Here is a 26,915-nt window from a genome sequence, read left to right as displayed (position 1 = left end):
CGAACACTGACTTCAGAATAGCTGACAAGTTGCTATTCAAAGATCTAAATGAGAACATCTATCTTCTTATTAGGACAGCCAGTTTGGTATAATAGTTAAGGCATCAGGCTAGACACTGGGAGATTGTCAGTTCTAGTCCCACCTAGGGTATGAAGACCAGTCATTCACTCTCAGTTCTAGGAAGGAGGGAATGGCCAACGATGTCTGAAAAAACATTCACCAAGAAAACTGGGGGAACCTGTCCAGGTGGTCTTTGAGAATCAGACATGATTAAACAGATTTTTTTTTTAAAAAAAAAATCTTCTTACCATACATTTATATGGCTGGACAATCCTGGTGACAACTTCCCAACAATTTCTAGCACTTTAAAAGAAGAAAATAAAATAAAAAATGCAGATGGGGTGGAATACTGGAGTTTGGGGAGAAGGCAGGACACATGGTTAAGAATTCTCTTCTTACCATTCCTCCCAATTCCTGGGGATGCCCGTTTTTTAAAAAAAATAATCCTTGAAGAAGTACATGAAACCTTAAGTACAGACAGGGGTCTGAGCAGAGAACTGATGTATCAGGATATCTGCAAATTCTGATCCCCAAAAAAATCAAGATGGCGGTTACCACAGTAGAATCAAAGACCTGCCAAGTTGCCATTTTTTTTGACCAGAACACCGGAGCATGGAAGCAAATTTTTGCAGTTGTCACCCTGGAAGGAAGGCTGAGCTGGTCTGGTTCTTGTCATGATCTCAGAATGTTCAGGTTCCTGTTCAGGAAGAACAGTGACACACTATTTGGAAAGTAAATCCAAAAACTTAGGAAATAAAAACAGCAGCCTGGGAGTTAGAGTCCCCTCCCATTACGGAGATAGGAAGTTGAAAGGCTTCAAGCAGTTCAGCGGGTGAGCACATAAAACCAGACAGCTGTTCTTCATTCCTGAACAGCTTGGCATTTCACTGTTATGATTAGCTACTTATTTATATTGCATTTATTTGCACACTCGTTGAGGAGGAAGAGTGGTAGGTAACATAATAAATCGTAGTTGTGGTTTACATGTACATATTTTCTTGGTTAAGTATAACAATTATAAGATAAAGTGAAACACACCCCAAAATATAATGTTGCTAATGTAATAAAAAATAACGTGCAAAATAGTAATTAAATGAGAGAGATTTGAAGAAATAAAAGATACACCTATAGAGTATTGATACCCAGCTAGTTCAGCCTTTAACATATTATTAAATCTAGTCATTTAGATGATCTATTACGCTATCCCTTTTCTCAGTTTTAATTCAATATATTATTTTAGCATAATGATTATATTTATAATGTATACATACTCTGTATTACATATATAAAATAATTTTAGGAGACAATCAGGCTGAGCCCAAGGTCAAATGCATCATCAGTTTGGAATCCATAAGAGACCTAAGTTCAGTCCCCCACCTTGAAGTCCACTGAACCTTATCTGCCTCCAATTCCCCTTGACCATGAGTAGATCAGAATCTTGTGTATAAATAGCATGAAATAAACGTGTAGTACTTTTGAACTCTTATCTTGGTCCATGACTTCTTGCACCTGACAATAATAAATATGATCTACATTTATGTAATATTATAAGGATTCTTATAATTCTGTTATTTAGATACCTTAAGATAGAATTTCCCAACCTTGGCAACTTTAAGATGGGTGGACTTCAACTCCCAGAATTCCCTAGCCAGCCATGGGAGTTAAAGTACAGTAGTCTTAATATTGCCAAGGTTGGGAAATGCTTGTTATTGTGGATATTAATGTCACAAGCATACTTATGTATTTATTTATCATGTCCAAATGCAGTCCTGTGAATTATTCCCTCCCCTTGGAAGAGTAGAAACAAGAGAAGTTACTGCATCATAGTTGTAAAACAATTGTCCGGCTAATTCGATACTATCCCCTCTGCTTGCTGGCCAAAGTCTCAGGAGTCTTTCTCATCATGTGCTACCTGAACTGTTTCCTGGGGCAGCAGGATTGAAAATGGGGCCTTTGGCTGGCAAATGTTATGGGGGAGAAGAATGAATTGAGGACCATCCTGGTTGGACTGCAAGACCCCAGCTGTCTGTCTCTACTCTCATAAATTGAAATATGTTTGCATGTGTTTTACATCAGGGCCCCCCAACCTTTTTGGTACTGTGGACCGGTGGTTGCGGTGGCAGCTTCAGTGGTTTTGGTGGTTGAGGTGGGAATGGTTTTGAGTGCAGCGTAAATCCCATGCATGGGCAAATGAAGTTTCATGCATTGTTCCCAGACCCAGGGAGGGGGGTGTTGGGGACCCCTGTTTTACATGATGCATAGATGAAAAATTGTAGAAAAGCCAAATGGGAGGCTGTCAAAGTTCGTGACCCGTCAAAAGCGCGGAGGACAAAATCGCGCTCGACGAAAGCGCGCATGTGACATCATCACAGCACGATGAAAAAAATTAAAAATTGAAATAAAATTAAAATTAAAGCAAGCCGATTCACATAAAGGTAAGGGTTAGGTTTAGGGTTAGAGTTAGGGTTAGGTTAAGGGTTAGGGTTAGGTTTAGAGCGTTAGCGTTAGGTTTAGCGTTAGGTTAAGGGTTAGCGTTAGGTTTAGCGTTACGTTAACGGTTAGGTTTAGGGTTAGATTTAGGGTTAGGTTAAGGGTTAGGTTTAGGGTTAGGTTTGGGGGGGTTAGGGTAAGGTTTTAGCTTTATTTTTACATTTTTCGATCACAGCGCGATGTTTTTGTCGCGCTGTGATGACGTCAAATGCGCGCTTTCGTCGAGCGCGATTTTGTCCTCCGCGATTTTGTGGTGGAACCGTTTGGCCAGCTTTGTGGGGTTTGAAAGATAAAGTTGTTGAAGTAAGGTCATGGAAAACGTACAGCATTGTTGCTGATTCAGAGACTGCAAAGAGCAGGAGAAGCAGAGGCTGGTGACTCACCACTGCAGCTGAATTGAAATGCGTGCCCAGCTCATCCCTATAAGCACAAGGGGACAGGAATAAGATGGTTCCAAAAGCTGATTGGAGGAGCCTGCAAAGCAAAAGATAAACATAGTGGGTTTTTTTAATTTTCCATGTATAGAGAAAACATGGAGAAGAATAACAACTTATACCAGAAGGTGGGTAGGGAATGGGATGCTCACTGAACAAGGTCATTCACAAAGAACACTTTTGTATTAGCTGCACCCAGGAAATTTGGACAAGGACATATAATACTGATAAGTTGTATGAGGAAGAACTTGTGTGTCCTTGAACCTCTAAAAGTCTCATGTCTAGTGCTTACCCCAAATAATGTGGGATGTCCCTGGGGGAATCTCTGCAGAAAAAACTCCAGCTTCTGACATGGCAACTTCACATGTCTAAGCAGGCTTTATTTATTTTAATGTAGATAGGAATAAAGGAATGAAATGACAAAAAAAATAGCAAACACAGGATGAAGAAGTAAACTTCTTTGGTGTCTCTCCTTCAGGCAATTTTTACTCTGGATTTCTTTTGCCATCTTGGGATTGAAAAGCAATGACAGGCTACTTGGGGGTGGGGGAACAGAATGGAAAAGTGTATGGAATAAGTTCATGGAATCTAATGACATATTTGATGCAGTCATTATTGATGTATTATCCCTTGCTTCTCTATTTGGTTATAATTTTAGTTGTGTGAAAAACATTTTATTTGGGGGGGGGGGTTCATTAAGGTAAAAACAGAGCCCAGAAAACCAATGGAGCATATATTAGTCATGAATCTCATGACTAACCTCTTATTTTCATGAGCTTCCTCAAGTCAACATGTAACCAGAATCACCTTGTGGGGGAGATGGATGGGATATAAATAAACAAACAAGCAAACTTGACACTATTTCCCTGATTGTATTTTTCTTTATAAGGGTGCTTCAATTCCACACATCCCTAAATCAAACATTAAGGTACCCTTTCATCCATACATGTAACTCTACTCTGTATTCCATGATTTTAACTATAACGCTAAATGGCTTCATCTAAAGTTTCAATTTAAAGCTAAATATAACAATTAAAATATTACAAACAAAACAAAACAGAAAAGGCTTTAACACAGAGACAGCCCAACTGCAACATGCAGCAATTTTCTAAATTCCAATGACAAATTTGGTGCAGTGGTTAAGGTGTTGACCTAGGAACCAGTAGATTGTGAGTTCTAGTCCAACCTTAGGTGTGAAATAGCTGGGAGACTAAGGGCCAGTTATTCTTTCTCAGCCTAACCTACCATGTCTCACAGAATTGCTGTTGTGGGAAAAGTAGGAGGAACAAGGAATATTAGGTATGTTCTCTGTCTTGGATGTCTTATAAGATAATAAAGGCAGGATAAAAATGTAATAAATTAAAAAAAATCATTGTATCAATCCTGCCACAGAAAAGGATTCTTCAGAAGATGTAACACAGAAGCTAGATGTTAATGTGAAATGTAGACATGGTGAGATCCCAAATGCACTCTGACTTAAAATATTCAGATGTGGCCAGCTCTCTGCACAATTTTGGCAACAGGAAGAGTTTCTTTTCTAGCTAGCCTTCATGGAATTCCTGGCTTGCTTTGGCTATCTAATGATCTGCAGAAGAAATACTGGCCTAATTTTTTTGTGGCTCTAGGTCAGGGCTCCCCAGCCCCTGGCCTATAGATGGGCACTGGGCACCAGCATGCCAGAAACTGGGTCGCACAAACAAGCAAAGCCCCAGCTGCGAGATGCAGGCAGCATGTGAAACCAAGCCCTCTCTAGTCCATGGAAAAACTTCTTGTCATGGAGACAGACCCTGGTGCCCAACAGGTTGGGGTGGCCACTATTCTAGATATTTGGGACAAAATTGACTGATTGGTTAGGTATATATTATGAGGGTGCTGAATAGCCAGTGAAATCTACATGTATTTTCTGTAGAAGTTTGAAGGATAAATGAGACGTGAGGCAGCTGAAGTGAGTTGAACAGCTATTTATTACAAACTCCAACAGATAACTGTGTACAGATAGGATTCAGCACCTCGCCCTGCTTGACAGCTATTTACACGGGAGCTGTCAAGCAGGGCGGCCAATGGGAGTGCTTCTGGCAGCCCATGCTCAGCCAGCCACGTCTTAGCCAATCAAGCACGGATAGGCTGTTTCCGGCTGCCAGTCGTAAGTTGAGGACTTTAGGATCGGTCGCAAGTTGAGGACTTAGCACTTTTCACCAGGTTTCCTAAGACAGAGATGCCTCCTTTATGTTGATATCACCTGAGCAAGAGAATTCACCAGTAAAACTCAAGACTGGCCTGAATTTTACTTCAAAAAGGACAACAGGGCTCAAGTGGGGCTCTGGAGCTTTAAGCAGGAAGAATTGAGTGTTCTATTGTGTGTCAAAGGGTTAAATCATGTTCTAAAGGTGCTTTTTCAAGAAGCAACTGAACTTTTTGGGTTTTTCTTTGAGAAGTTTCAAGCTGTGCTTGAAAAGCACCATTGGGACAACCATGACCTGGATGACTTAGAAACTCCGTAGACATTCAGTTAATTCATACTTAAATCATGACAAGACAAATCTTCATCTTGGGAGCTAGAGCAAAATAAGGATTGCTAGGGCATTGCTGGGTGCAAATTTCTCAGTTATTCTCCATGTATCTTCTGAAGTTAGTTTTTAACTCCTGGCAACAAGCAACTGGACACATCCCTGCAGTTTTCTTGACAACATTTTTTGGAAGTGGTATGTCATTCTATGCTTCTTAGGGCTGAAGAAGAGTGACTGGCCAAGGCCTCCCAGCAGACTTTGTGCCTAAGGTACAGTGGTGGGTTTCAAATTTTTTTAGAACCTCTTCTGTAGATGTGGCCTGCTTTGTGGGAGTGGCTTGCCAGCCATGTGACTGGGTGGGCGTGGCCAATTTGTAAAATGTGGTGAAACTCACTTAACAACGCTCTTGCTTAGCAATCAAAATGTTGGCTCAGAAACTCTGGCATTTGAAGCATGCAAGTCTTAAAGCTGTCAAGTTACAAGACCCTTGCACTCCTAACCCTTTAGGGAAAAAAACCCAGAGGTGTTCAAACTTGACAGCTTTAAGACTTGTGGACTTCAACTCCCAGAATTCCTCCTCTCGCTCTTCATCTTGATGATGTGCATATAGGCGGGAGGAGGGAGCTGGAACCGGTTCTAAACGGCACTGTAGATTTGTAAAACCTCTTCTATAGAAGAGGTTAGAACTGGCAGGAACCCACCCCTGCTAAGGTAGGACTAGAACTCATAGACTCCAGGTTTCTAGCCTGATGCCTTAACCACCAAATGAAACTGGCTCTACTATCACATTGTGTATCTAAGATCAGAAACAGCAGGGCGCTACTGAAAGTCCTCAACTTCTTGCTTTCAGATTTCTCACTGACCCATCTTGGCTGCTGTGGGAATATGTTTTTCCAGTTACTTATCTCATGAATGGGGGGGAGGGTTCCTTGGTATATTTTTAGTTTCAATATAAGCATTTATTAGCAGCTCTTTACTTAGCCACAAGATGTCAGTATGCCAACACAAAGCAGTAGACAAGTTGGGATCCCCCCCACACATATATTTTTCTAGATCAGCTAATTACACTCAGCTGGATGCTTCCAGACTGACTTTTGATTGATCTGTCTTCATTCATACATTTTTACAAGCAGCATCAAAAGGCTGCTGTACCAATAAAGGAAAATGTCCCTGAGAAAGCAGGCTGTAGCATTACTTGCGTAGGGGTAACTTGATCTATTCCTTAGCTTCACTATTAAAATTTATGAGATGTCAAGAATTATATTTATTCTTTTAAGGAACAGAATCACACTCTTTATTGTTTCCTGTTTGGAATTCTCATGGAATGACCGCAGTATCTTCTGAAGTGTTGTAGCAGGCAGTTTTACAGCTAAAACCTGCCAAAATTATGGTTAGGCAGATGCCTACGGTGCCAGCTGTGAATGCCAGTCCATGCAGTCCAGTACAATGAAACTAGAGAGGAAGTCAGAGAAGGAAAGATGAAGAGACAGCTCTTGCGAGTTTTCTTTTTAATTGTGGATGACCGAACAGCCTAAAAGCCCATAATGTTGCATCTTGCAGATGGCAACAACATTTGTGGGAACATTTATTCTACCTGCTGTCTCCACATTTCCTCCTGTTTACTTGGTGATGGAGAAGGAGAAATGAAATGACAATTTCACTTTCCATAATCTCAGTGCAACTCTTTCCATAATCATATCTTGGCCTTGCAGTGAAGTTTTTCCAAAGTTACTGTGCAGATTAGGGAGGTGGTGAGGTTGTGGTGGTGATATTTGATATGCGTGAGCAGTGGGAGGTGTGGTGGTGATGCAAGTGGCAGAGGTTTTGAGGCTTTGTTTTCTGGCTTTTGGGAGGCCCTTTCTTGCTTTTAGAGCTCAATTAAGACTATTTTAGGGATTACAATGATCATGGCTAGATGTTTGGCTCTAGGGGCAGCCTAAAAAAATTGGGGGGATGCCAAAGGATGTTAGCTGAGGAATTCTGGGAGTTGATATCCACACACTGTAATGTTGTCAAGTTCAAAAAACACCACTGTAGATGATTAAACAGAGACCCAGTCTGAATATCTGGGCTGATTTTGACATGAGGCAGCCCATCCCAACATAGCTTGTTGAGGGTTGCTTTTCTGTTTCAAAAGATTTATAGTAAAAAAATGTAGCTGCCTAAATAAATACAGCTATTCATTTTATTATTATTATTATTATTATTATTATTATTATTATTATTATTATTATTATTTGTATACTCCTTCTAAGAAAAAACAAGCATGATGCCTATTTCCAATTAAGATGTCTGGTGATATAAACATCTCCCCACCCTCTGTTCCTGGGATAGTACAGTCTACTGTTAACTATCTGTACCACTGATGGAACAGAGCATCTGCACAAGGCAGGTCCAAGGCATAAGCACGCTCCTCCAAAGGGAAGAAAATAAGCTCTCTTTTAAAGCAGGCCAACAACAGTAGTGCAAAATCAGTGCAATGTTGACTGTTGTAGAGACTGATTTGCTGATTTTGCTGCTGGACATACAAAACCACCGTGAGCCATCCCCCACTCCCCAAAACCTCTTTAACTATACAGAACGTTGAAATAGTCCATTCCCCTCCTGGTGGCAATTTAAGTCACCCTGTCTCCTTGCTCTTTTCTCTCCTGTTCACCTTTCAAGGTCAAGAGGAAATAAAGGACATTGCAGGACAGCTTAACCACTGTTGTAAAGCAGCGGTGGACCGCTGTGGCAACTTTAAAACCTGTGGATTTCAACTCAAGCCCAGAACTGTCATGCTGGCTCATGAATTAGGAGTTGACAGGTTGTAAAGGTGCCATAGTCGCCTACCCCTGTTGTAACGGGAGTGGAAAATGATGGAAGCACTGGTGGTGTGGACGTAACCTCAGTTACTCTGTTCAGAATGATCTAAGACTCTACAGAAGTATGGTCAGGCAGAACATGAGGACTTGATTGGTTGAAAGAGAGCTGAATTCACAAATGTCTTACTATCAACTGAGCACTCACTCTGCAACCATGTTGGAACTTGTCAGTAAAGGGACAAGAGGAAGGAAGAAAATAAAGTATATCTCTCAGATACAGAAAGTTGATTGCATCTGCAGTGGTAGCTTGATATAATGCAGAAGATCAAACAGGCTTTTTATCTAGAAGAGAGGGACATTTAATTCACTCTTATAGAATCCCAGGCTAAAGTAGGCTTATAAATAGATGAGATATCCAAAGAGAAAAGAAAGGCAGGACTCACCAAACCAATATAGAGGGAAATGGATCAGCTATAACCGAAATAACACCAGCCAGAAATAACTACCAAAAGGAAAAAGAAGGAATAATGAGCACTAATTTAGAGAGTTCATGAATTTAATTAGGGGACTATCATTGCAGATTTGTAAGACACCCAAAACTTTGGGAATGGGCAGCAGATATTGTACATTCGTTAAATAAATGTATAAATACACAATAATAATAATAATAAGCAAGAAACAGCTTAAAACCTCAAAACAAATGTTATTGTTCTTGGCTATGGCTATGGAATTTCATAGCATTGAGGACACAACAACATTGGGCAGTGTGGTTCAGTTCCAACTTCCAACCATCATGCCTAGCATAGCTAACGGTGGATGATGGAAGTCGCTGTCCAAGAAAATCCTGACAAAGGAAAGGACTTTATGTAATTCAGGTCAACATATAACTACTTAAAAATAAATCCCACTAATTATTAGCAGGGCATAATCATTGAAGCTTATTTATTTGTCAATATACACTATATTGCCAAAAGTATTCACTCACCCATCCAAATAATCAGAATCAGGTGTTCCAATCACTTCCATGGCCACAGTTGTATAAAATCAAGTACCTAGGCATGCAGACTGTTTTTACAAACATTTGTGAAAGAATGGGTCTCTCTCAGGAGCTCAGTGAATTCCAGCGTGGAATTGTGATAGGATGCCACCAGCGCAACAAATCCAGTCGTGAAATTTCCTCGCTCCTAAATATTCCATAGTCAACTGTCAGCTATATTATAAGAACGTGAAAGTGTTTGGGAACAACAGCAAGTCAGGCACGACGTGGTAGGCCACTTAAACTCGTCCAACATCAGTGTGTGACCTCACAAATGCGCTTCTGGAAGAATGGTCAAAAATTCCCATAAACACACTCCTAAACCTTGTGGACAGCCTTCCCAGAAGAGTTGAAGCTGTTATAGCTGCAAAGGGTGGACCAATGTCATATTGAACCCTATGGATTAGGAATGGGATGTCACTTACAGTAAGTTCATATGAGAGTAAAGGCAGGTGAGCAAATACTTTTGGCAATATAGTGTATATTTGAGTTAGAAAGTTTTATTTAAAACTTTGTAAAGAATTATGAAGATGAAGCATTTAGCAGACACTCATGTGAAAGTGAGCCTCTTAAGACAGTAAGAAAAAGAAGATAAGGTATTTTTAGCTTTAATCAAAGAGAGAAAAACATAATTTCAGCAGCTATATCTTGCCATTTCTGCCACTGATTTTCTCTTTTGTACAATCTTACAAAGAGCGTCGAATCAATGTTTTCTTCTGTTTCTGAATTTCTGATTATCCACATTAATTCACTTCTCAGGGAACTGAGAAGAAGTGAATGCCAAGGTCATCTGTATAAGAACAGCGGACAATTAGAAAGAGGACACCAAAAGTCACCTGTTGCAGGCCAAGTATTACCATCACAGCCTGAAAAAGAGAGTCCATGGAGTTATATGTACAGAATTCAAATACAATACCTGGGACTTAGAGCATGAGTTGAACTAGATACTCATCTTCATTTCCTTTAAAACAAGTACATGGTCCTCAGGGATTCAGAATTTGGGGTGAGAGGAGGATAGACTTATATTGGTCAGAAGGAGTCATTTTGTAAATCTATGGATTTTATATTTGGGGAAAGCAGGAATTCTAAAAGTCATTTTATAATGAGGATAAGGCTATTGCTTAGTTTTACTTTCAGTTTCCACTTTCAAAACCTTAAGGATAAGTGAAATCACAAAAAGATTATTTAAAAATATTTATTAAATCTCAAAAATAAAAAGTTAAAATAAAAAATTAAAACAGAAAGAGAAAAATAGGGAAAGCAGCGGACTGTAACATTTTCTTTGTTGGGGCAATATAGGGGAAGCAGTAAGCAAGATGACTAAGGCAAACAACAGGGACCATGGCCTCAAGGACAGACAAATTGCTAAGGTTTTTATCATTTTATTTTTATTGTTGATCATTGGACATAGAGTGTGGCCTTATGAAGCAGGAATTCTTATTAAAGCACCTAAAACTCTGTTCTTAATATGAGAAGTGGATCAGCCTGAAAGTCTAGACTTAAAGCCAAATTAGAAAATGATAGAGAAATTCTAAGGCTATGCAACCTGTTTTCCTCCACCTTTCAATACCCCAGCCTTGAGGTTAGTAGCAGAACTGTGTCAGCTACTTCCAGAGCAGAATGTTGTCATGCATCTATCCTGCCTCATCCATAGGCAGTTTGCACACACCAGAGCCCACTCAAGTCTCCCACCACCACTTTCCAACTTTTTCTGACCACAGAAAATCCATGAAGGAGAAACAAGGGGGGAACTTTGCACCACACCTTTAGAATGGTAGTGCTGCTTTTCTGCACCTGAAAACACCCCAAGGTAGTACATGTGGACTTCCAAATTGAGTTGGTCTCATAATTCTTTCTGATCTTGTCCTAAAAGAGAGCGACAGAAGATACATTGTCACTCACCCCAAATGTTCTTAGCTGAATCCCAAGAAATTTCTATAACAAGGGTGCTGTCTCCAGCATGTTTTCCACTACTGGTTATAGCTTCTGTAGCCTAGCACCTATGAGTGTTATAGAGTAAGTATAAGTAACTATAGAGTTAGGAAAACAAAGGTCCATCTTAGTTATGTCACATCATTTGTAAGTTTGCGGCTGATGAGTTAGATGGCACTCCAACCTTACCATCATTCCTAAGAGTCTCAAAAAGCAAGTTGCAAGAAATGTCTTTGTAGTTTCCATCCTTCCATTAAAACCTATTCTATCCATTTCAAAAACAAGGTTCCACCCATTCACATTAGTCTGCAGAGACTATGCTCTCTATAAGGATATACATCAATTCAAGACTTTGAATTAAGAATCTTCAAATTAAGATTAATATCAGCACTTTGAGGTAGGCCTGCTTGAGACCCAGATATCATTAGGGCTACAAAAAATGTTTGTTAGTTTAATTTCTATGCCACCCATCTCAATGAGAATCTGGGCAGCCTACAATGTAATAAAACATTAAAAAAATAATAGAAAAGAATTAAAATTAGTGAACTTCAATAGATTCAATTTCTATGTTGTAGGATATATTCACAAGATCTCAAAAGGCTTCTAGCAGTCTTTCTGTCTATCTCCTCTTTTACCAACCAGAATCAAAGTGGGCTTATTTTGAGTCTTTGTCTCCTGCTCTCCCTGCTTCCAGGATTGAGCTGTCATCAGTGGTGGGTTCCTACCAGTTCAGACTGGTTCGGCCAAACCAGTAGTGGTTTAGCGGCCTGGGTTGCTGGAATCGGCAGCGACCAAGGCCTGCCACGCCCCCAAACCGGTTCTCTGGGCGGCGCCATAGGTGCCCCCATCTTGTTTTTCACTTCTGCACATGCACGGAATAATTTATATTGCACTGTGCACGGCATGCATCAAGTGTGCACACATAAGCGGAGCGCACATGAGCAAACTGGCAGTAATGCCTGCCAGAACCCACCCCTTGCTTTCGTTTACATTTACCCCCTTCCAGCAGCTCCTGTATACCTTTGTCAGGGCTAGCTCCACAATCCACAATCCTGGTTTTTAATGGGATGAAACTAAAATAATTCTGCACTGAAGTTTGTGCTTCAAACTCAAATGAAAGATCATGAGGGCTGTCCATATTAAGGGGAAATTGCTCTTATTGAGCTGGATATCTTTGGACCACCAATCCCTGCCCCAGTTAGTCCATCACTCACCTATGGCACTCCTGTAGCATAGAACTTAAATCCCCCCCCCCCCAGTTCCTCATCAACTATTCTCTCCCCATTGAGGATAGAGAGATGTTTCTGTTTAGACAGGAGCACTGTTACAGAGAAGGAAGTGTCCCAGTCTCTCCCACAGACGACCACTCTTTCTGTAGTGCACAGCTTTCAACACAATCCTTTTTTGGCAATACCAAACAGAAAATTTTGATTTTCTTATCTTAGTAACCACAGCAAGTTGAAACAGGCTTGATTGCAACCATCGAGTCAATGGCTCCCAAGCATTGAATTACATTTGTATTAAAGAAGCAGCAATAGCCACAGTGGCGCAGTGGTTAGAGTACAGTATTGTAGGCTACTTCTGCTGCCTGCCAGATGCCTGCAATATGCCTGCCATTTGGCAGTTCAAATCCCACCAGGCTCAAGGTTGACTCAGCCTCCCCTCTTTCTGGAGTGAGTAAAATGAGGACAATTGTGGGCAATAGGCTGACTCTGTAAACCACTTAAAATGTAAGCACTGTGAAGTGGTATATAAGTCTAAATGCTATTGCTATTGCTAATAGAGAATGAATAAAAAAACAAAACAAAATTAAAGTCTGTTAAACTTGAGAGTTGCTGCAGAAGCAAATGGTACTGGTTAGATCAGAAAACAGTGGATTTCCAGATGGAAAGCAAAACTCTCCTTTGCAAGATCAGGCTGAAATAAAAAGCAAGTCAAAATGGAGCAATACCAATCAGATGTCTGTATTGACAAAGGCAGGAATGGCGAAAGATAGGGTGGTGATTCAGCTGTATATATTTTTAAGCAATTTCCCCTCCATGCCTTTTAAAGTTACATTTCAACACTGCAATACTGTATTTGTAGCGGTTGTATGTTGTAATATTCTACTTAAATGCTTTAAAGGAAAAAAATAGTCTTCTCCAATTTTTCATAGCTCTACTTTTAAGGGCATGAAAGGGAAATCTGCTATACAGTACTTGTTTCATATCTGCACTTTTAAAAGTACACATGGATTTTGTCCTATATGCTCTTGCCAGGGTGTTTTTAAGGTGATGATGAAAATAACTATTCTTATTATCTATTTGGCAAATAAATGATGAGAGCCCATCTGTATGAGAAACATGGAGAGGACCCTCTCCCCAAAAGAGTTAGGGCTACCCACTCAACCTTGAGCTGGCAGATATTATGCCTACCAAATATATGTTGTCATTGGTGGAACCTAAATGTGCATAGTGCACATTTGGCAAACAGTGCTTTCTTTTTTTACAGTGTAAAGGGCATGTTAAGACAAGGATTGGGAGACTGGTGAATTACCCCAGCTTTGTTTCCCAGCCATGTCTGGCAAAAGTCATCAGCCAGTACAAAAACATGGGTTTAACCACCTGTCAAAACCCACTGTGTTTTTATGCAAATGTTTCTTTCCTTCTCCAAAGGAAGCTTGACAATCAAACAACTATAGTTGGATCCCTTTTGGACACAGAACTGAACAATTCTAGAAGAGCATTAACCAGCAGTGTGTGTGTGGGGGGGGGGGGAATAGCAACTGACAGGTTAAGGGAGTCATCAGAAACATAGTTGGCTTGGCTCATTGTTTCCATGCAGCCTCTACTTCCTGGTTACCTCCAATTATTAGACACTGTTCAGGTTGATCAAGGTTTCTAAGTTGGGTATTTGCTCAGAGATCTGGCAGACACTGGGGAAGACCTTATTTTGAAAGAAAACAGACTCTCTTGCTATTCAAGCAGCATAGCCCTGGAAGGACACTGATCTGAGGGGAGGAAGCCTGACCTCTCTAGTCACTTGACTTTGTCACCAATAGAGTAGTAGTCACTGGATGAAACACATCATAGTGTGTCAATGTGTGTTTGGATAAGAGAGAAAATACAATTTTAACCCTGCTACAGCTAAGAACAATTTTTATACTGCCTCAGGTATGACTTGGGGAATCAAATGAAGGCAGCTGAGGTTTAGGGGCAGGACTGTGCTGCATTTGGATGCAAATGAAAAAGGGCTCATCTTTTTCTTTCATTCATTCATTCATTCATTCTCTTTCTTTCTTTTCTTTCTTTCTTTTTCTTTCTTCTTTCTCCTATCACACAACTCCAGAGAAAGGAAAGAAGTAAACCTGGTTTGGGGTAAACACACAAGCCTGACATTTTGGGGATGAGACTAAAAGAGAAACAGGTAGCTGAGTTCTCCACCAATAAAAATCTGGGTGCTACTGTTTCCCCACTGCCATCCCAAACCTGAATTTAAGAACAAAGTAAGTTATTGAAGTCTTGTTGCTGTAGATCTTCAGTTATGCCCATACTATACATGTAAGCCATGTTAGGAATATCTTGAGCAACCTCCTAATTCTACATTAGTCTCCCACCCCTGCCTTTTGAAGATTATGTGTGTGAGATGTATTATAATGAGCTTTGGAGGAAGGGTCCACATGAACCGAGAAGGACATTTAGTCCTGTACTCTCTAATTCTTGAGCATTAAAGATTTCTAAATATAGCTCTCCATGTGGATGGCTGAAGGTAAGCCGCTTAAAGTGTGACAAGGAGTCAGATGATATCTGCAGTTGTGTTTCAGCTGATCAACAAAGCAATTAATAGCCAAGTGATGTTTTTGTGATAAGAAATATATTTGCAGTGATAGCAGATGAAATATATATTTGCAGAGTGCAAAACCAGCAAGCTAGTTCTGGTTTTGGAGCTTACCCTGGGTTTCCTTAGAAACGTTTTGTGGATTGTTATTACAAACTCACATACTGGGACCTCTGAAACATTTTGTGGATTAGAATTGGGTTGAGTGTGCATACTACCTTGGTCTACGATTATAACAAAAAAGTGATTTGTTACACATTGTATAATAACACTTTCTGTTTTGCACTGGCATCTTTATTTTCTTAAATATTTGCTATCCAGAAAGGAGGTGGTTTGCCCTTCTAAAATACAGCTACTAGGTCATCGGGTTTCTTAGAAGCAATGCTGGACTGCCCAGAGGCTCCAGCACCAGATGTTCCAGCTGATGCAGGCGCCATGGCCACAGCACTAGTTTCGCCCAGAACTGGCTGGATCATCCCCATTTGGTATATTCTGCGTGCCTGTTTGTTGGAGTAGAAACAGGCCAGGATGGACACCAAGACAATGAAGGAGCAGGCAACTGATATGACCATGGTGGCAGTGGAAAAGGGGAAATGAAATCCTGTAAGAAGAATAAAGGAGGCAAAGAGAGAATGGAAAGTCAGAATGCCAATTCACAGAGAAGATGACAAACTAAATCATTACCAGTATATCAACTAGAAAACCAAATGCTTCCTAGACCTATTCATTCTCTCAACCTTTTTAGAAAATCATATCAGAGCCAAAGAATTTTCTTCAATTCCATTCCAAATTGTAGGGCCTCTTCTTGCTACATGGTTCCAAATATATGCTGCAGAAATGCCAGTGCACACTTTTTTCATGCACTAATCTTTAAGTTCAAACACAGGTTTTCTGATTAAACCAAGGCTTCAAAGAAAGTCTTGGTGTTTTTACCCAGAATATTTGCTGTGTAGATAATATCTGTTCTAATGCAAATGTCACAAGGCAACTGTTAACTGTGCAGTATGGACACAGCTGTGGCTTTCTCTTTGAATATCTCTTTAGATTTTAAAGACCACTGGGAAAAAAATACTCTATTGGGGCAGCCTTTCCTGCCCCGGCATTGGGTGCTTTCCCCAACCAGAGAACAAACATCCCCTGGCAATAGATCTTTTTGGTTGTGTGCCCATGATTTTGCCTTCATTTATTAGCAAGACAGGCTGAAGTGGCCCTTAGTTGTATCAGTATTAAAATAATACTTCCTTATTTCGATGCAGTCCAAAGACAGCTTTCAAGTGAAAGGACCCCTTAAAAGGAAAATCAGGTGATGGACACTGACTGAGAACAGACAAAATAGAGGCAGGAAAAGGCTCCACAATGGGGACAGCAAATTTCACTCGGGTTAAAGTTTTCTGCTGAAAACTTTAATTTGGCAAAAAGGAAAAGCCCTGGGATCTGACATGTACCTCCTTTGGAGAACACCAAGTTGAAACTATATAAAGGACTTGCTCCTTCATGCATCAGAAATACATTATTACTACAGAAAGAACCAGAATTTGTATTTTGATCAACAATTGGCAAATGGCTCGGCTATGAAAAACTGATCAACAGTTTTTCATAGCCGAGCCATTTGCCAATTATAAGACTCCGTAGCAAAGCCCTGATTCAAATATTTAGGCTAATGACAATATCTCATGTACCCAATTAAGCCTAATCTAGCTATGAAACCTTATACCATAATAAATTAGTTAAAAATTAAAAGATATCACAAGACCATGTTGTTCTTCGCTATAAAAAGTTTACTTCTCTGGAAAAAGGAAATGTTTACTTTGCCTTATTGCCAATAGATCAGAAGGAAAAACCATCCTGATAACAGCTACTGGATTCTCAAGAACCACAAGCGGAATTCAGTATTTATCGGCAGCTTTCCAAAACAAGCTAGCTTATAATTAAAGGCTTACTCTCCCTGACAATTATGTTTATAACTGTTTCTGACAGACATTTGCAGATGCTTTGTGAACAGATTCATTGGCCACTGCAGCATGAAAGAATAAATGTGCGATTTGCCATCTTACCAATTGCTCTATAAAACACATCGTCATATCCATGGTCTCAGTTCTGTCCCACTCCCTGCCCCAAATCTCAACCCATCAAAAAATGGAAAAATGTGGTATTCTCACTGGAGACATCTTCTTTCATTCCTTCTTTCCTTACGATAATATTCGCCATCTGGTTCAGCGATGGCCCAGCAGCAGGAGATGTGTTGGATACAGTAGGGGCAGAGTTGGTCACAATGGACACCAGCTCCAAGGTCCTTCTGGAGTGGGTCTGCAAAGAGGTGTGGGTCTGCTCCCCTTTCAGTTCAATGGGACCAAGTTTGAGCTCTCCTTCTCCAAATGTTCCTGGAAAGAGCAAAACAACAGCTTAGAATTCAGCCCTCCAGTTCCATACATTATTACCATAATGTCTCTTATGCAATGGGATTCAATTTCTCCATGCTGTTCTTTTAATTCTACTTGGGATACATGCAAGATTGGTGTAGAAATTAGATAAGGAAATAAATTTTATGGACTTTAAAATTCCCAAATTAGCCTGAATGTAGGGGAACAAACCGGATGCTTCTATTTGAGCAGGTGCCAAACAGGATCAGTAAATAAAGCATGGTTTTCCTGAACTTTTAAATAAACATTAAGCTCAAGGATTCTCCCCTGCAAAGCGGATATTATTTATTCAATTTATATACTGGACTCTTGGAGATCTTGGGATCTACAGTAATAATTTAAAAAAAAACCTGACCCAAAATTACAAAGGAAAAGAAAAACAGTAACCAATAAATCCAGATGGCAATATCTTCATTCATCCCCAAATATCTTCTGAAAAATGTCCTGAGCTCTGTTTTCACCAGCCTCTGGAAAGCTACCACAGAGGGACCTACTCTTGCTTCCAGGATGCTATTTCCAAATATGGGTACCATTATCCAGAAATAATATCTTGTAGCTTCAACCTCTCGCCTCATGAAAGGGTGGCACCAAAAGCCTTTTCTCCCAGGACAACTACATTGGATGGGTTGATTCTGGCTGAAGAAGAGATATCTGGCCACCAAAGTATAAGAGTTTATAAATTAAAACCAGCAATTTCAGGAGCTCTCTACCTCCCCTCCCCTTTTGTCCAGGTATTGATTCTAGCACTTCATTTCTCAGAACAAAGCAGAAAATGAGAGGACTTGCTTGTACTGACCAACCAAGACACAATCTTGTCAAGGGCCCAACTGTCCTCCTGGTACCAGAGGCCAAAGTGGGATCACTGGACCAAGTCCACCAGATGCCTGAGATGGAGCATTCTAATAGGGGAGATCACACTACCTCTCCTCTGCTGCTGTCTCCTTTTTCTTCTTTTGCTGCCACAGCCAGTATGAGATTCTGCACAACAGGAGCAGTCAACCCCTTCGTTAGAGTTCCAAGTTGCAGTCGTCTGATCATAGGAACATGCCTTATTGAGATGGTTTGCTGAGCCCACAGGTACTGCCTTCAAGTGGCAGATGAGGTAGATCTAAAAGAATCAGAATAGGTATTAGCTAGTAACTGTAACTGTCCTGTATTTGGGAAAGGGAGGACAAGGTACTGAAGAATCCATAATAATCCCTTACACCAAAATATCTGCTATTATTGGCATAATTACTATTAATAATAATAATAATAATAATAATAATTGACATCTGTAGTGATGCATAAGGAGGACTTGCTCCATTTCACTACCTCCCCTCAATACAGTCAGCTCCAGAACTAAATTAGGAGGATGGCTTTATTCTTCACCTTTTGAAGATATCATATCTCTATATAAATATATGCTTAGATTTTCCACTCCAACTCATACCCACACATTAATCAAATATACTAGCTCTACATTTAGAAATTCAACTTCCATTTCTTCCCATCTTCTATCTTAACCTGATCGTTGGAGGCTCCAATGAAGGTAAATGTATCCAGCTGGAAACGGAGAAACCAGTCTTCTCGCGTGGCAAGAAAATGGGAGCCACTTTGGAGCCCATCTACAAAGCATCTGCAGAATAGACAGAGACAACATGAATGGGCTCATTGTCCTTCCCCAGGTTATCAATACTTTTAATTATGGCTTTGTGTTTATCAACATTATTGCAATGATGAACACAATGGTGATTTTGAGCTAGAAGCCCTCTCTTAGGTCCAGCCCACATCACAGGATTCTCGTTGTGCGAAAATGACTATTAGGTGGAACAGACCATGATAAACTCCATGGGGATGGCTAAAAGTACTCTTACTGAGATTGGTTACAACATAAACTTGCAAATCTGATTGTGCGGCACCCCTCCTCCTTTCTATAGTTCAGTGGATTATGGGAGGTGCCTGAACCACTTCTCAATGTTATGTAGACATTGCTGAGTTTAAATATGTTTAGGCTCCTTTGCTTAGCATTGTGCATATCTCCATCAAGGTCATGTTCTTTACTGTCTATTGGGACACAGGAGGCGGGAACATTATGTACCACACAATAAATTGTACAAAATAAAGTGGGATCACAAAATAAATCACCATTTTGAGCTCTGCATGTAAGCTAGTAGCAGTAGAAGTGGTAGATTTCCAGATAAACCCCTTACTTTAGAAAGACACTTTATTTTGAGAAACAGGAAATCATTGCCATTTCTACACATTTTGGAAACAAAAATAATTTCCTCCAAATCTAAGTTCAAGTTGACATAATGATGAAATAATGGCCAGCTTCTTTCATCATGCTAAACTACAACCTCATTCTATGGCTTAGCCTTAGACACTTCAGTGGGTCAAAGGAAGGTTGGTTGCGGAGATTCATTTTAGGACCAATAAACAATAATCATGTTTTCTACAGGTCTCCATACACCTCCAAATGGCTGTTCCCCCTTCACTTCTTTTTTCTCAGGTTTAGTCTGAGAACAGACAGAAAGAAAAACAAGAAAAAATGTGTCTTTGGACACAATTCAACTCAGAGTAGATCTTTTCTCCAGCAGTCATTTTGGGGCACCTACATGCTTTTTATACATAGTACAAGTGTGCTAAAATGTTATGGGGCCTTCCAGTGGTAAAAGATTATAAGCTGTCAAGTTCTCAACCATTGACTTTACCAAACATTCTGGTTTCTTGCCTAATTTAGCTTCCAAGTGGTGTGGTCGCCACTCAATTCCAAGGAAATAACTGAACACCATTTACCCTCAAAGTCCAATGAGTAGAGCTTATTTTCACAAACACAGGAACTCATTTATAAATGCTTACTTCTACTAGAAAACATGAGGCTTACCTGTACAGATAATGACTACCACCTCTCATTCTGCTGGGCCCAAACTCCCAGAGACTTACCCATGATTTGTGATGACTTCATATTTCACAGAGGATTCTGCACTTGGCCGGGCGACACATTCATCCACATAGATTCTCAATGGAACATGGTTATCCTTTCTTACTGATGCCTGGATGTTGATGAAGTCCCCGAGATAGTAAGTAGGGTTAGGCATCAGTTGTGACCAGCTGCCTGAAAAACAATATATTAATAGAGCATCATCAATATCACAGAAAAACAGCTGGTAGCCTGCCAGCAACCCAAAAATCTTTTTTTTTCTTAATAATTTCTTCAGCTCTTTCTTTCCCAATGCAGGTTTCAATGGTATGGATTTAATGCTTTAATTACTGAGGGTGAAGGTTTGTTCTCCCAGCTTGTAGGTTGGTTTCTGAACATTTCACTACCAGGTGAGGTAACATCTTCAGTGGACTTTAAGGGATGTCAGTATCAGTGTTCTTCTGCTTTAAATACTCTTTAAGATGGTCATTAGGGATTTTAAAATGGCTATCTATTAGATTTACTTGATACAGGTAGTCTTCAACTTACAACAGTACATATAGTGACTATTTGAAGTTACAATGGCACTGAAAAAAGTGATTTATGACCATTATTCACACTTATGACCATTGTAGCATCCCCATGGTCACATGATCAAAATTCGGATGCTTGGCGACTGATTCATATTACTGAGTGTTAATGCAGTGTCCCAGGGACACGATTCCTTTTTGCAAGCTTCTGACAAGCAGAGCCAATGGGAAAGCCAGATCCACTTAACAGTCATGTTACTAATTAAACAACTGCAGCAATTCACTTAACAAATGTGGCAAGAAATGTCATAAAATGAGGCAAAATTCACTTAAACTTAGCAATAAAAAATTGTGGTTGTAAATAGAGGACTACCTGTACCACATTTTTCTATAAGTCAACGGAAACTGTATTCATCTTGATTAGCACACTCACTGTCATAGACTTCCAGGGCAAACACCAGGCTCTGATGCTCCATCACTGTAGAAGTGAAAGGGACCCAGGTAGGACGGAGTCCAAGCGAAGACACATTCCAGGACCTAAATTTAGACACCATGTTTACCTACTCACATCCTCTTTTCATTTCCAAAGCTCTTTCATTGTTTTTACATTTATCATTTTACTGTCCATAAACTGCCCAAAGTCATCTTATAGGTGAGAGGGGCAGTAGATAAGTTTAATGTAAAAAATAAAGGACATTGTCTAATTTCCTAGAAGGAAAGAGGCAGCTAAGTGCAAATCCAATTCAAATTAATTCTCAGAGCTCAGGATGCTGGTAGCAAGAATGCCAGTTCTGATCATATAAGAGACTTTCTATGCATGTAGCTTCTTGGTCTGCTTTAAATAGATAACAAATGACGAAAGTTGGATTCCCACATTTCAGTGTTTCAGACCTAGTTTATAAATTCACAGAGTAATTACAACTGAAACTATCTCACTTCTTTCACCAGTATTCCGTGACTTACCTAGGATAGAAACAGTTTATAGCATGGGAGAATGGATTGGCTCTGATCACCCCATCTGGAGCTGAAGGCACATAGTGGAGAATGTTCTTATAATGGATGCTTCCTGGAAGGAGCTATGAGGTCAAATAAAAAAAGCTCATTTTAAGGTTATATTCTAAGAAAACTAAGGACCTTACCCCACTTCTGAATTAAAGTGCCATTCACCCATCCTTGAATAAACAAACATGAATTCAAGAGGATATAACCCCCCCCCCCCTGATCCTTATCCTGTTTAATGCCTCTGTTCTGCTCATGGGTGAACATTATAGTATTATTTGGAGATTGCATAATTTTGTTCCAACATCCTGTTGAATTGGGAAGAATGAAAAGAAACCCCAACAGATTGCAAATAATCAATTTTTTTCCCAAGGCTAATAAGGTTGTATTAACAGACCCTTCTTTCTGATTTTTTTTTTGGGGGGGGGGGGAAATCAATGAAATTAATGTGATTCTTGTTAAGCAGCTCACTCTTGCCAATAATTAAGCTATAGCTTAATCCCAAAAAATGGCATCTATAGTTGGGTAGAGGATGACATGAGAACAAATAAAACCAGCTTATCTTTTGACAAAGCAACCTCGTCTGCTAGATTTATTACTTTGCAACAGAAAACCTCCTACTTGGTGTTAGATATTTTGGAGCAACTTCAGTCATCTATTAATAAATTAAGTAAGAAAATGGGTGCACATTTATCTTAATCAAAAACTTTGTAACAGAGTATAAGGACAATTTTTACCCTCACCAAACTGATTCAGCAAATGGTGAAAACGGAGATATATGATATAGCAGAAGAATCTGGGAAGAGAAATAACTTTCAAAATGCCCAAAGGTTATAAGCAGACCATTGCTTTCCAGACAAGAAATTACAAATGAAAACAAATGACACCAATTATCTCAAAAGTTTAAATAAATAAGAACACAAAGAAAAAGAAGAAATGTTATAAAGAACTATAAAGTAGGTATAAATTGCTTTATCTAATGCCAAATTTTAGATTTTATTGGTAGTTTGTTATTTGTTTTTTTTTGGCTAGAAATAAGACTAAATGAAAACTTTGGAGAAATGTATATATTACACTATGCTTGTAAATACTATTTATTACTGATAACATCCCAGTACTAATATCTGCACTTGTAGCAAATATCCAACAACTGTTGCTAAATAATTTTCAAGACACAATTTGCCATAAATTCAAATCATGGGAAAGCAACCATTTCATTCCATTATGCGCAAATCAGGACATAGTTAGAATATTGTGTTTGGGCAATACAGCTCAAAAATGACAATGACATCTTGAAACAATTTCACAAAAGTGCAACCAAGATGGATGGTATAGAAATCAAACTGTGATTAAAGTATCTGGGTATGTCCTATCTATAAAAGAAATTACTGAGGGGAGAAATGATAGCATGAAGATTGTTGCATAGAAGCAGCAGTGCATTTATGGCAGAATCATATCCAAAGGGTTAAAATAACAAGGAAGGAGGTTCAGGTTAGACCTCCAGAGATCTAGCGGTTCTGTCACTCTACTGCTATTATCCAGAAGGGTACTTGCCTTCCCGAGTAGTGTTATTGCAGAGACCTCTATAATTAAAACTATTCATAAAATTCCAAACAGAGAGCTATCTTACTTGTCTGGTGGCTCCACAAGCAAAGAGAGGATATTCAAGCAGGAGAACATTTGGACGTACAGCTGTCACTGTACAGCCAGATCCCAGAATGAGTTCATTGGCATTAACCATCACACCAGTCCCAAAGAGATTCACAGGAACGATGATCACTAGATGCGAGCTTCCACATGACACTGAAACTGCAGAAGATATAAGAAGGGGTCAGGCGAGAGCAACCTGTAGCAACATATTTTTCCACAAGCAGGAACATGCAGGGGATTTCATAAATGGCACCAATATGCTCCTGAAAAGATGGAGGATCTAGAGAATCAAATCAGAGCTCCAATCAATTGAGATTATCATTATAACCATTGCATGAGATGCCTCCAAGAGGTCAGGACCAAGACATAAGGGCCTCATTTGTTGTTGGTCCCACCAATTAGCTTCAAAACTGCTGGCAAAGCAACTAGCCAGCTCAGAGGGTAGATAATGGGGAGAGTGAGGAAAGCCATAAGAGGAAGAGAGGACCTTGGCTGGTCTGAAGTCCTTATGTCAAGTCTACTGCCATCAGAAGTGTGCTGTTCTAACACCATCAAACCTTTGTAACCATAAGCCTCTGCTTAAAAGTCAGAGGGTCTAGAAAGCTTTTCAAACAACCTCATTCTTTTGTAATAAAACCAACAAGTAATTGAATCACATATTCAAAGCTTGTTGTATATTTTAGGTGCACAGAAGCAGCCACTTTAGATGAAGTAACTACTCAGGTAGAAAATTAGGATCAAACTCTTTGTTATATCTAAGCCATTAAGCTCTTTGGGGCACTTGACAGTCCTATCAAGCCATTTTGTGGCTTTGTTTACATGTCCTGCTGTTTTCTCATGCTTAACTAAATTACAACTTATTCAATTGACCCATTTGTCAACCCTGAACTAATTACAATATGTAAATCTAAAAGGTAATTAGTAGTTTGCGGTCCTGGGAGTTCTGTAAATTTACCTTGCATGCATTTCTCATTAAGCTCCCCTTAATGATACATTGGCTGAGTTTACACAATTCTTTTAATATGGTTTACCCTGTATTCCGATGCACATAATATATTGATATTACTTATAACTGTACTTACAATTTCTGCAAAGAAATCAGAAACTACTTCTTTTTTCTATTTTTTTGTTCCATTTTTAGCTTTTTATTTTTTCAATTTATGTGTGTGTGTATACACACAATACACACACATTTGCCTTATGGGCTGTTTCCAAATATTGTGGCCCAGCAGCTATCCCAATTAATCAGACAATGGTAGGAAAACTTCCAGTATTTTACTTAATAATTAAGAAACAAACTTTTGACCAGCAAACAGGCCAAGTTAAGGACTCCTAGGAAAATGTAACCTAACTCTTATGCTAAAGAATGTGCACATATAAACTGCCTATGCATGAATCTATAGTAAAGTCAGGCTGTGTCCAGTAGTAACATTTTTTAATGTTGACCATTAGGTTCCCCCTTAACAGTCATGAACTTATTTAACATTCCCTTTTCTGTATCTAGAGATGACCTAATTGACACCGTCTTTAAATTCTCTAAGACCCTACAGGCATTTTATAAATAAAACAGCTTGAGACACACCTTACTCTGGATCTATTTTTTTAAAAAAATTCTCTTTGGGTTTTTCCCTGGTTGGCCCAGTTTGGAAACTATGCAAAGATGAAACCAAAATTGGTGGGCTGTCATTTGCTATCTGCAGTAGATTTATATTTTTAGAAACTGGTTACTATTACAGTTGAGCTTCCATTTTAAAAGTTCCAGAAGATAAATTGAACATATTTCTTTACATGTAACTCACAGATTCTATGCATTATCTGCTCATTTGTTTTTAAAAAAATGCTTTTCTTAGCTCTGTGCCAGCAAACTTTCCTGCAACTAAAAAGATTTTGCACAAATTAATCTAATTAAGTGTTCTCCAATAAGGCTTGTCCATTGATCTGAAAGCATACTAAATCTAGCAAAATGCTCAGAACTCAAAAACCAATGAGTTTTCTTTCTAATTCTGAACCAAAATTCCCCACTTTTTCCCCATTTTACAATTTGATAAGATGTTCTAATAAATATACTTTCTCCCCATTCCCAGCACTGGTTCACTAGCCTAGGTTCACAATCTATGATCAAAAACATTTAAGCCTGGTTCTCTCTGGATTGAGTACAAACCAAAAACAAATTATAATAGCTAATTAAGGAGCAATAAATTAATCTTTCTTCCTTTTCCTTTCTCCAAGTTGTATTCCCTCTCTGCATTTACCTGAGGAGTTCTGAGTAGAAACACCAGTGATTAAAAGCAACAACACCCATATTCTTAGATGATTCTCCATCGTTCTCAGCATCTACTCAGGAATTCTCTCAGGTGGGAACCAAGTCCTGGGGCCTCTCATTGGCTTCATTTATAGCTCATGCAATACTCAGGTGTTGTGGCTTCTTCCAATGAAACTCTAGAAGCCATTTCCTTACCTAAATGTTGAAGCCATTTCCTCTACTCTGAGAGAATTTAGAAGTGGTATTCAGGCTAAGTTCACACTCTTTTCTGGGATAAAAGACAGGCTGCTTTTTGCTTAATTCATGTAATATACTTTTGTAAATAGCAATTCCACCATGTAGTTCAAATACTAAGACATTTTGGAACCAGGAATAGACTTTGTAAGCAAGGTTTATTGAAGGTTGTTACGCATTCTAGTTTCTATTAATCCAAAATGGCAGCTACTCTGAATTCAGCATTCTAGCATGTTCAATAGATTGAAGTATACAGAAAGTTCTTACAATATATTCTAAGCAAACTCATAGACAGAACTAATAATTGCTTTGGCTTTGGATAGTATGATATTTAAACCCAGCAGTTTGCTTGTTTAGCAGACCATAGCTAAAACAAGCCATGGTGGTGCAGTGGTTAGAATGCAGTATACTGCAGGCTACTTCTGCTGATCACCCGCTGCCATCAGTTTGGCAGTTCGGGGCTCACCGGCTCAAGGCTGACTCAGTCTTCCGAGGTGGGTAAAATGGGAGCCTAGATTATTGGGGGCATTATGCTGACTCTGTAAACCACTTATAGAGGGCTGGAAAGCACTGCGAAGTGGTATATAAGTCTAAGTGTTATCGCTATTGCTGTATCAAGCATTGTTACAAGGAATAAAAGAGCTACAAATGGGATAATTTATAACGCACATTCAATATAATTTATTTTCAAACACTTGTGCATGGATTTTCAACGTGTTCGTCTTTCAAGAATGTTGTGTGGCATTAAATACTGGGCCATCAAATAAGAATTCATTTCTTTAGAATACTGCCAAAATAATCTAGTATCAATGGCAGTCTTAATGTTAATGTTAGTGTT

At 39.3% G+C, this 26,915-nt stretch overlaps 1 protein-coding gene across 1 annotated transcript; it reads right to left on the bottom strand.

Moving 5' to 3' along the window:
* Positions 1 to 15,370: 15,370 nt before the first annotated feature.
* LOC116514093 (zona pellucida sperm-binding protein 3-like) lies at positions 15,371 to 26,476 on the bottom strand. Its single transcript, XM_032225540.1, has 9 exons — positions 25,833 to 26,476; positions 23,561 to 23,739; positions 21,895 to 22,007; positions 21,365 to 21,468; positions 20,425 to 20,596; positions 19,006 to 19,117; positions 18,421 to 18,607; positions 17,239 to 17,460; positions 15,371 to 15,680 (listed from the first exon to the last, which is right to left on the bottom strand). Exons 1-9 carry the CDS (start codon positions 25,912 to 25,914, stop codon positions 15,421 to 15,423), a joined length of 1,431 nt encoding a protein of 476 aa, XP_032081431.1. The 5' UTR covers positions 25,915 to 26,476; the 3' UTR covers positions 15,371 to 15,420.
* Positions 26,477 to 26,915: the final 439 nt, after the last annotated feature.

The sequence above is a fragment of the Thamnophis elegans genome, chromosome 1, assembly GCF_009769535.1.
Source record: "Thamnophis elegans isolate rThaEle1 chromosome 1, rThaEle1.pri, whole genome shotgun sequence".
NCBI classification, from domain to species: domain Eukaryota; kingdom Metazoa; phylum Chordata; class Lepidosauria; order Squamata; family Colubridae; genus Thamnophis; species Thamnophis elegans.
Note: the sequence above shows the minus strand (reverse complement) of the source record. Positions and strands in the feature narration are given on the sequence as shown.

Excerpts from the sequence above, each read along its gene's own strand:
- LOC116514093 (XM_032225540.1), bottom strand. The coding sequence starts at position 25,914 with ATGCTGAGAACGATGGAGAATCATCTAAGAATATGGGTGTTGTTGCTT. Across the intron at positions 17,461-18,420 it reads GAGACAGCAGCAGAGGAGAG|GAACATTTGGAGAAGGAGAG; the intron begins GTAGTGTGATCT and ends TGCTCTTTCCAG. Across the intron at positions 15,681-17,238 it reads AATGAAAGAAGATGTCTCCA|GATTTCATTTCCCCTTTTCC; the intron begins GTGAGAATACCA and ends TTCTTCTTACAG.